The following is an 11,406-nucleotide window of genomic DNA, read 5'->3' as shown; positions in this document are numbered from 1 at the left end:
ACCGATCAGAAATTGTTTAAATTCTTAATTGATGCTCAACAGTTTGCTTAGAATTGATGGCTTTTAGCTTTGCGAAAGTCCGTAATGGCCTGATTATAAAGCGTTGGCTTGAAGTAACGGAAGGTAGCGTGTTCAAGCCCCTATTTCGCGGAAGATCCACAGTTTATGTAAGCATAATACTGGCTAAATACATCGGGGACAATTATTCTCAAGATGGGGCGGAAAAAAGTTGGAAAATACAGTGAAATCTTAGGCATCGTCGTAGCATCTGATCACGGCTCAAAAATGTGGGGTGCCGCTAGAAAAATTTCCTCGTATAGATACAAAATGGAAAAGTTAAGTCTCACACCATACATTTTCATTCGATGTGTATTGAAATTAATTATCTCATAGCTGTACTTTCGATGAACTAACTTTCACACTGTCTTGATTCGTAGTCGGATATCACACGTTGAATCATCCCATTGCTCGGTTCTTGCCACTCAACAAGTCCGTGAAAATAAAATCTTTACTGATTTAACGTCATACTGAGCTCTGTAAAAGCCGCACGCGGTTATTCCCGGTCCATACCAAAAGAAAGACTTGGAAATGTTTGGTCAAAAATATCCTTGTTTAATGCAATTCTGAATCCCAAGTTTGTCATTCCTTGCGCTTCATCAACTGTTATACTCATTAGCCTGCAATCTCAAGAGCTACGATTAAAATTTATAATTTCTTTCAAAATTCTTGAAGCGCCTCGAAAATTCTGGATCTTCATCAATCAATCAATCCATTTCATGGCTTTCAACTGTATAAAAACTCGAGTGGTGCCTGTGTTGACCTCTTAGATTTTTTTTGTAGTGTTTGGTCCTTTATCGTCGATTTCGTTTCTCTTGAAATAATGATGTTCTGCAGTGTGATAGTTTCTTGCCTTTTGGTCATCGGCCTTCATGGAAACGCAGCAACAGAGCTCAGTGTGAATGGCGCCAAATATACTGTAGCGAGCATCAGTCGTACTAATACTACGACGAATGCAATTGACAACTCCACAGGTTTTTATGTGGCCATTGAAGATCTTGCACAACAACCCATTGTTACAGAACCCGTCACAGTGACTGAGGCAGCTACAACAGCTATTGTGATCGTTACTAGGAGTATGAATGTAAGTTAATTTACAAGTAATTGATCTTAAAAAAAATGAAGCAATATTTAATTCGTATGTATTGAAATGTTTTCATTTGCGTTGTGAATTCTGGCTATATATGTATTAACATTTTAGTCTCGGCAAATCCAAAGCTACATTACAAATTTCTATTCAGTGTAGCACTGTATTCTTTTCGGAGTTTTCCTTACTGTATTTTCGTGAATTCCTAATGTTTTTACCAGAGGAAATGAGAGTATCAATTATGTTAAAAAATCAGCAAATGAACTTCATAAGTAACTTGCGGCAAATGCTGATGTGTTCATACATCCGAAAATCAGTTCTTCAAAAACGATTAAATCAAAGAATGTCAATATAGAAAATAACAAATTTGTAAAACTTTAAAAATATCACGGATTTTTTTTCTTAATCCAATTAAGGATTGTTTATTCATAAATATTTACTTCTCTTTGGATCTCCGCATTTTGGTTCAGACACTTTGTGATTTCATATTTTAAAATCGTGATCGAATATCATTAAATGATTGATTTAAACCACTCTTAATTTCTTTCTAGCTTCGCTTTCTAGTTGTATTTTGATATTGATGTCTAATTTTTATTTTCAGAATAAAACTAAAATTATACTTTAAATTTTAGAAATTCTGTGCAGCTTATTTTGCAAAAGAATTTTGCTCCAGAATAATATTTATTAATCATTATGGTGTTTTCCATTTAAAAATCTTTACTTTTCGACAAACTGCAATTCAATTTACGATAGCTTCAATAGTTAATCTAATTTTAATTTCTTAGTCGCTAGAAAAATAAATCTATTAATGATTCTGGTCATTCTAGTTGGTCAGCAATGTATTTGGCTACCTTCTGCAAATATTACACAATTGTATACATGCCTCAATATACTTAGACCAATCGTCTTCTAAGAAGTTGAATGTTTTGCCAAAGTTCCGATTAATTTAACGTTTTTTAAACAATGAACAGAAAGCGACAATCGAGAATTTTAATTGCATTCGAAATGATGTCCTTAATTTGCCTTACTGTATTTTGCGATTCGGTGGCCATAAATTTTCAAAAATAACACAATGTCGTTGTTGGCAGCAACTTTGCATGTAAGAAATTTTAATTGCGCAGTGTTTTGAAAAGGATTGGATAGTCGACAGGAAATCGCTGATCTTTTTTACCTGCATTATGAATAAGACCATAATCGCTTTGAAACTTCAAATATCCTTTGCTGCACAAGATGACAAGTGATTACGCTGATGAAAATATTCCAAGAATCATTATGGTAATGTGTTGATGTTAACTTTATACAACTAATCACTGTTGTATTTTTTATGAAGGAACCAGCTGAAAACAATACACGATTCACTTGTGGAAAATACAATCCATGCCACTGGCAACTTTACACCGAAGAGCGAACGTTTGAAATGGAATATCCAAGCGTGTAAGTATTTTTGTTATGTTTAATGCTCTAGATGTTGGTATTTTGTATGCTATGTTCTGCCAAGACTTTTTGGTGAAAGTAATGCAATATCTTAACTTGCAGTATCTTAAATAATTTACCGGCAGTGCAAAGATCGAAATGTATATGGACTTTTTATAACCGGTTGGCGATAAGTATTTCTGCTCTTCATATTTCTGTATAGTCTAAAAATCTAGCTTGTAAACATTTGCTCCACAATAAGCATTAATCACCAATCGATACTAAAAGTGAGATGATACGATTGGCTTATATTTTTGGTATCCGCCTATTTTCCTTTCAAATTCTTTGTTTTAATATTCAAATACAATATCTCGACTACTTCGTATATAGTAGAGTGTAGAACTACAGAATCATTGAAACCTATGAATCACTTGTATGCAAGTTGCATGGATTTTACAGTTTAAGATTCATGAGTTCTATCCATATAAAAACGAATTTTTCGAATGGAATAAATCGTGTATTTGAGAAACTGGTACGTCAAGGATACCCCTTAACTTTTATTTTCTTACTTTGATTCAAATGAAATCCATTGAATACTCGATTTATCCAAGTATTCGAAGTAATTTTAATATTGACTTGTAATCGTTATAAAGGGCTTGTTTTTTTGCTTACAACTATCAAAATTCTATAAATAGATGCAGGTATGGAACTCGGGCAAAACAGTTAAGCGGTTAAAATGTTAATATCGGCTTTCTACAAATTTCAAGCATACATCGAAACAATTCTTTTACTTGAGTTCTTCTGATCTTATAGGATCTGCGCAAGTCTTTCTACAGCTTTATTTGTAACTCGGTTATTATGCACTTTCATAAGTATACTTCAAGAACGGCCCCTTTCTCATTTTTAAGATCCTAATTTTAAGACTAATTTGGTTTTAATCATTAATGGAGCGTCTTTAGATAACTATACATCTTTCGGAAAACTTTTGCTAACCGATCATAAATGCCTCTTTATTATAAAATCTGTAGTTAAGCGATAGTTTAATTTGAATTGTAAAATGCTGTTAATGATCTCGTGTTCTTATATTCCACCTTTGGCAACCACCTGGTTCTCCGGGATTAATGCTGTTATAATTTTCAAATATTTTGTATAATTTGGTCTTTAAGTGCTTCTGCAAAATACTCTTAAGCTTCAAATTTCGAGTCGTGTGACTATCACAGAAGCCTTGCGCCGTTCTATTCATTGCACTATGCATTTCTAATCTTTTATCGGCTTCCTTGAAATTCCAATTTTAAATTGAAGAGGAAGTTATTCAATTTAAACAACTTCTCGGTTTAAACCAAAACACGCTTTTTAAAATTGCGAATATATGAAACAGAATCGTTAAGCAATGGAGTCTTAAATATACAGTAGAGTATTTTATATACTTTCAATTATTTAAGCTTCTGATAATTCGTGAAATTAAGTTTTATTTTCAATCTTACAGTTCTTTGGTTCTCTGCATCATATTAAGTAAAACATTCTTCACTTAACAAATGATCTACTACGAAATCGGACATAGTTCTGAATCCCTCGACATCGTTTTAAAGCAATCAGTTTCTTAATTGTAGACTCGTTAGTTTTGTTGAAATTCCGGGATTGGCATACTTTGAGACCATCAACTGAATAGAACTCGCTCATTTTTATAAGAGGATAATATTCGAAATTTTCACAACTCTCACTTTTAGTCGCGATAGAGAACCATTTTATTTACTGCTAATATCTCGAATATTTTACTGACTTGTGGGACCGATGATCTGTATAAAAACAAAATCTGTAAAACTAATTCAGATGATAGTCAGTACGAATTTTATACTTTATTCAGTATAAAAATCGGATTCCAACAATATGAAAATCAAAAGGATAGCAAATTTCTGCGATTAACTAGTCTGAAAACGAAGACGGCATTCATGTAGCTTCATTTTTCCCATGGGAGAATGGATTGAAAGCAATTGCGAACTTGGAAATCTTCACAAAAGGGATGGTATAACTTCTGCACATAATAATCCATGAAGTGTTCGTGAAGTACCAATTTTTGGAAACGAACTCTTATCAATTTCTTGTTTTGGCAACGAGCGTATACCTTCAACAGAACGAAGAGACTTCGTCTTAACTTTTATATTGGGATAGGCTTTAGCAATGTATAGTAGTTTTTGCAATTAACATGTGCCATTTCAAATGCATTAAATGACTAGAAAATTGTTCTTAATCTTCCCAAATTTAGTTAATTTTAGGAAAAATCGGGAGCCAAACGCTTTACTTTCTATGAAGGGTGTAGTCAATAATGTATTAACCACTTTCGAAGGCAAGAAGTTCACACACAGGTGCTTAAACAGTATCATTGGAAGCATGGTTACAAAGTATTTAATGCCTTATAGAAATCTGCAAAAGATTTCTTCCAAATGACTGAATTTTAGACCCAAAACTAAAGTCCTGTAAACTGTTCCGGCAAAAAATCTGTCGATGGTTTGCGAGCATCATTTTTTCTTCTGACAATTGCCCGCGTACGCGTGTAGCACGTCTTTGGCGATCTTGTGGTAAAAGCATTGCTACATGCATGGCGTTTTTCCACAGCAGACTGTTAACTTTAGTACCAGGCATCTCTGATATCTAGATATCCACATAGTAAATAGCGAGTATGGAACAGAATAGGTTAATTACCATGAACCCTTAGCAATTATTTTAACCTATATTGTTTAAATAACCAAGCTAGAAAGTATCTGCTTTATATTGGCTTTTAATCAAACACAATGTTTGTTCAATAAATGCAAGGTAATAGTAAATTAAATTTAACTGGAATTTATCTATCTTGGCGAATAATCATTGGCTACTTTCGCTGAAATTTTCTTTTTTAGGTGTGACTGTCCGAATAACACCATATGTAGATACTATGAGGATAATCTGTCCATCAGAGCTTTCGAATTTCGCTGCATGGAAGTGAATTTGACATCGACAGAGCCAGAGATGTCCAGTGCCTCAGAAGCTTCAACTGATTCAGTCTAGGCTTTCTTCTACTTAAATTTATCGTGGATTTTATACTAAATTTTATGTAATGAATTAAAAATCGATTCGGATTAAATGTTTTTAACGACTTGAATATTTTGTACTTGGCACTTAACGACAAGTGCTTCAGTGTAGTTCTAATTCTACGAGTTTATGCGAAAGATGTAATTAAAATTTACAATTTTTATTCTGATCTGGAGTCGATGGACAGTATGTACCGAAGGATTCAAAGGATGTAAATTTAATACTTTCTAAAATTTATCTTGACTTTTTTGCTTCCGTTAACAATGCAATCTACAGAGACTGGTGGGCAGCTCTATTATATTGCTAACACTTCCACGCCCGCACGATTCTAAATTTCCTTTTTCGGTCACGGAAACTTTCTACACATTTTTTCATTAAAATCTTCAAATAGAAAACAAAATTCATTACAAAATAAACTTGGCTACCTTTTATGAATATACGAGTGACTTAACATGTTTTTTCTAATAACTTCGATAAGTCATCCATTAAAGTGGAATATTTTAATATCATTAGAGATCGAAGGAAAGAAGTGAACGCCATACGCGAGAAAACGCTAAATCTAGATGGGACAAATAAAACGCTGACCACGAAATGAAAATTGCACTAGATTATAAACTAGAATGTTATTAAAATTTTTAAAGAAATTGCTTATTTTAATTCTGCATCTTATTTTTATCAGTCACGACGCAAAACGTATTTTTAATACCTACGAGTTTTTACTAACTTCTCTTAGTGCTCCTTTCAGCTAAAGACGTTCACTTTTCTCGGATTGAATGCATTCTTTTTCAGTGGGAATTTCACGTCCTACAATATCGTCTTAATCATCGCCTGAACTATCGGCTTCTATGTCTACTAAATGGATGTTTATAGCGCAAGCTACATAATCCTTAATCATCCAAAAAGGGGGGGGATTCTTCCTTTTCATTAGAATTTTAATTCTGAAATTCTTCCTCTGATCTCCGGAAAACTATCTTTCACAAAAGAATTTAGTATATTTACTCTCGCCTCTTTCGTGCGGAAGAATTCATATGAACGATTTGTAACACGTTTACTGACTTTTCCTAGCTTTCAGATTATATACTTGGGAGAATATTTTTTCGGAAGATAGTTTCGATAGTGCACTTCACACGATCGTATCCTCAATCGCAAGGTTTGAGCTTTGCATGAGCAACTGGTAGGGAAAAATTCCTTTCGCATATTTTGTAATTTAAAATCTACAATATGGACTGTGCATTGATTAAAAAGCAAGAGTTAAGTTTCTGTCAGAGGAATTAGCAGCCCAGTTGGCGAAGATGGTTTCCGAATTTTTTTCTTGTCATCCAAGATCTTTGTTTGAGGCATATCCAATAGGAAAGCTTTTTATTCTGCCATTTTCCAACAACTAATACGGTTAACTTTGCACTCCTGAATCGGCACATAGCAAAAAAGTTTATTAGTTTCGATAATTTCCCACTGCGGCAGTTTTCACCCTTTTCTGCAAAAGCAAATAAAACGACTCCTGTCTAGCCAGCATTCTTTACTGGAATATTTCTGCATCAAGGGCAGAAAAAGCGTTACCATTTATTTTAGGACAGTCTAGAAATTGATTCCAACAGATTCGTCAGTACCACCACCTCTTATATAAAATGGCCTAATCAACTGTTTGAAGTTGGGAATTCGTGAATTTCCAATTTAGAAGCATTTTCGATCTTTTAAAACGGGGACATTTATAGAAATTTTGTTATATGAACGTGGTTGAACCATTGAAACAATTTTTCCTACTCATCAAAAGGGTGATATTTTAAAGTTAATGGCCAATTAAAAAATAGTCCGAATTTTGCTTTAAAATCGCTGTCAAAATTGAGTATAGAATTCCAATTTAGTGAAATCGGTTTTACTGCCACAGTAAGCTTGGGTTTTTTTTTTGTTAAGGCTTTTCCTTTTCCCAACAAAGGAAATCTCTTTTTGACACCATAATTTCAAATTCTAGAGATAGCGAAAATTGCTTCGAGAATTTTTGCTAGCTCTAAAAAAGCTCTAGAAGGAATTTTTGCTCTTTTAAAACCGCAATTACAAAAATTAAATCTTGTGGAATGGAAAAACCAAGATTTTGGGGCAATAGCAGAGTATTTAAAAATTGCGTTGGCTTTTTTCCCTGTTAAATTGTTAAATGAAGTATTTTAAAGTGAGCGTTAAATCGGGAATTTTTTAACACTGCAAATATAGAATTACTTGTATAATAGTTCAAACAATAAAGTTCAACATCTTCAAAAAAGCATTAAATATTCAAAACGTTAAATCGAGGGTTAACAGTTCTGTTTGCAATGATATCATTTAATTTAAATCCCACTTAATTTCCTCGATTTTAAATTAGTCCGCGCTAACATCGTTCTAAAATATTCTTATTTTCGGATCCAGTTCCACATTTTATTTCTAAACGCTCTCTAGAAAATTGACTAATGCATTTCTCCACGCATTAAAAATTTCTAAAACCCGCATATACTTCTCAAATACCCAAGATTCCCTTGCCTAAATCGTCACGTGGCAAAGTGATTCCTATCAGAATCTCGTTGTAAATCATTGAAGAGAAATTGTCACTTTCCTGTTGGATCGAGATGTAAACACATGTCATTTGATCATCGCCTCGTTTTCGTTGCAATTATGACTTCCTTGGTGAAATGAATCGAAGTTAACTTTTCAAAGGTTTCTTTTCGGCCGCGCATCTGAAAAATCTTTTGCATATATATGTACATATAATATTGATTTCACTAAATTCCTAATTCTGCTTCCATTTAATATTTTATTTTCATAACGGATAGCAAAACATTTCCCTAAATGTAGCGCAAGTTTTACACATCAAATTTGTGGTTTTTCATAGTATCCGGTGATGTCTAGTGGTGACAAACTAATAATCCACATTGATATGACCGATTAAATAACCGATTACCCATTAGCAAATGAGATTTGCCGATGGCATCTTTGGAAATAAGTGTTTACAGTTATTTGCGAAAAAATGCATTTATAATGAAGTAAATAGAGCAAAAAATAAACTGTACATCGTCCGTTGTTGGAGGGTTTTCGTTTCCCCATATTTGATTTGCAAATTCTCTGCTCTATATAATAAAAACATCAAGATTTTATTGCATTTTTTTATAAACATAGTCGTAGATGAAAGCGTTTCACTTACGAATTTCTAATGAGAAATATTTTTGCGCATTATTAAAATTTTTCAAATTTTAATATTTAATTGTATTTGATAAAATAATGCTTTTGTTTTAAATTTTCTAGGGAATAAATCATTACAGACTAAATTGCTCAGCCATCACGCTAAAATCACTGATAATCTTTTTAAATTATGTATGCATTTGTTCCTTGCAAAATTTTATCAGAATAAAAATAGATTTTAAAAAATTAGACTTAAAATGAAATCGTGAAAATTTTAATTTTCTAAAACTCCTTTGTAAAAAGTGACTAAAATCGCAAAATTCAGATTTTTCTCTTTTTACTGTAAACATTAAGTTTTTTATTCTGAATTTTCACGATCGAATACACAATTTTAAATAAACACCGGCATTCTCAAATTATTTAAACAAACTAATTTTCTACTGAACGGCTTGTCCGATTGAACGACTTAACGATTTTCATCAACTACTTGTTAATGTATCGTGTTTGCACCGGAAAAGAGGAGACGTTTGTAAATCTGTGTCCTGGTAGCAGGTTCGAAAGTACTTAATAATATCGCTTGATAAGTTTCACCAGCCTGGTCGTGCAGTTATAGGCTTATCTCCATTTGTCATGGTACTATAGAAGACATATTGGTATTTGGACAAAATGAAAGAATAGCAAGCTGGATGTGAAGATGGATGAAAGGGAATAACCAATCATATTGAGTGAATTCCTCTATGTTGATCCGTTTTTTAAATGGTTGTTGCGTTCTAGAAATTCTTTAATAATTTTTTTGTTGTTGCTTGTTTGCTTTTCTTCCTAAACGACTAAAAAATGAGTCTCTATACTTGCTTATTTGGTGATAATAAAGACTTATTTGTAAATTATACCATGTATCGGATTTTATCTTACCGAGAAAAACGTTTTCTATTTGTCCCAAAAAATATAAGATTGCCTTGTATTTTATTTACAAGGAATTTTTACTTAAAAATTTTAAACATAAGCAAGATATAACTGAAAAAAGGAAAATAGCCCCTGAAGAATTCTTCAGCTTCAATTATGCATCTGCATTGCAAGAATCATAATCTATAGATTAGGTTTAAGTATAGTTCACTCCTCTGACTTATTTGAATGTTGTAAACTTGTGTATGCAAGTGTGCTCGTTTTATCATATTGAGGTAATGATGCATCTCGAATGAGCTGGTAAAACTCCAGTATTTAACACATTGCCATAAATTTTTATGCTTTCACATAATTTTTCCAAAGAAACTAGGGGCAGCCTTGGCGTTTTACGGTCGTAGGCAATGCATACTAAGAGACTCCTTTTCTTAGTGAATTTAGTTAGTTAAGTTAGCAAGTTTATAATAATAATAATTAAATAAACATAAGGAAATGCAGAAGCCTGAAAAATTTTACTGGTAAAAGTGTTAATATTCTTATATTTTATAATTAAAAAAAATTACAAATATATTTGGCATCTAGGCTAATACATTTGAGAAAAAATTTTTTTTTATGAAATTGATTATTAAATATCGATTTTATTAAAAGAATTTTTTTATAAAATCGATATAGATTATATTGATTTATATAATATAAATCGGAAATTCGTATTAATATTTTTATAAAAACCGATCGCTTACTGTTCCCTTTAGACATTGACTAGGTTGGCTGTTGCCTTGTATGCATATTCGTAAAATCGCCACAAATTGAAAAAATTATTTTCACAAAATTACTAATACAAAAATTAAATTACTAATGCAAAAATTATCTAAAGGAAATAATTAACAAGGTATTCAGCTAAAAATGTGTTGAAATGTGAAATTAAATGGACCAGTTAATTAAAAAAAACCTACTAATGCTTCTTGCATAGAAATGAATATAAGCATAAGATCGCTATTTGAAGCTATGTTAAAAATATTTCTAGTATCTTGTTATTTCAAACTATAAAGTTTGTAATTATAAAATAAAGAATAAATAACAATTTGTATTTTTCAGCATTCTAATATAGCCAGAGAATCATTTAAATGGAGGGAATTTTCAAATGTCGTCACAGTCATATGAAAAACGCAACTGGGATGCCATTTAAACAAGCAAATAAAGTATCCATGCGCTTCTTACCAACCATACTGCTAAGCGTTAATGTATATATCTTTTGTGAACCTCTTTTGAATAGAAAAAAAAATCAAGTATTTGGCTGTTAAAGCAAAAGATGAATGAAAATATTTTTCAAGATTTCACTTAGCGACTCTAAGTTAGCAATTAAAATCGTAAAATTTGAAAAGACATTCTATGCTCAATCATTTTGTGTAATTTCAGATATAAGCGTTTGTTTAAGCTTCTATATTAACTAACTTATAAACAAATAAAAACTAGTTGAAGAAATAATTTGAATAAAATCAAGCTCCAACTTTTAAATCTCTCTTCAATCATACAAACAAATACGAGTGATTCAGATGCAAATAACAAACGACATTAAAAAAAAGTGATTGATGGCATTTATTCAAAACAATATCAAATGATTTTAATATAAACAGCAAACGATATTAAAATGAGTAGGAAAATTGTTAAGAATTAAAAAAAAAATGAAGAAATTTACTTAAATTTCGAATATAAGAGTTGTTATGTTACAAAAGAAATTA

At 31.9% G+C, this 11,406-nt stretch overlaps 1 protein-coding gene across 2 annotated transcripts; it reads left to right on the top strand.

The window, feature by feature from the left end:
- Positions 1-826: 826 nt before the first annotated feature.
- On the top strand, positions 827-10,972 carry LOC129971394 (uncharacterized). Of its 2 annotated transcripts, none has more exons than XM_056085139.1 (3): positions 827-1,141; positions 2,475-2,578; positions 10,763-10,972. In XM_056085139.1, exons 1-3 carry the CDS (start codon positions 881-883, stop codon positions 10,773-10,775), a joined length of 378 nt encoding a protein of 125 aa, XP_055941114.1. In that variant the 5' UTR covers positions 827-880; the 3' UTR covers positions 10,776-10,972. The 2 variants fall into 2 exon arrangements, with proteins under 2 accessions (XP_055941114.1, XP_055941106.1); XM_056085131.1 differs by lacking the exon at positions 10,763-10,972 and adding an exon at positions 5,452-5,693.
- Positions 10,973-11,406: the final 434 nt, after the last annotated feature.

The sequence above is a fragment of the Argiope bruennichi genome, chromosome 1 (genome assembly GCF_947563725.1).
Source record: "Argiope bruennichi chromosome 1, qqArgBrue1.1, whole genome shotgun sequence".
NCBI lineage: Eukaryota > Metazoa > Arthropoda > Arachnida > Araneae > Araneidae > Argiope > Argiope bruennichi.
This window is presented reverse-complemented; position numbering and strand designations above follow the sequence as displayed.

What these genes read in the sequence shown, in the direction of transcription:
- LOC129971394 (XM_056085131.1), top strand. Translation starts at nt 881, where the DNA reads ATGATGTTCTGCAGTGTGATAGTTTCTTGCCTTTTGGTCATCGGCCTT. An exon ending in TCGTTACTAGGAGTATGAAT is followed by an intron (nt 1,142 to 2,474) that starts GTAAGTTAATTT and finishes TTTTTTATGAAG; the next exon opens with GAACCAGCTGAAAACAATAC. An exon ending in GAAATGGAATATCCAAGCGT is followed by an intron (nt 2,579 to 5,451) that starts GTAAGTATTTTT and finishes TTTCTTTTTTAG; the next exon opens with GTGTGACTGTCCGAATAACA.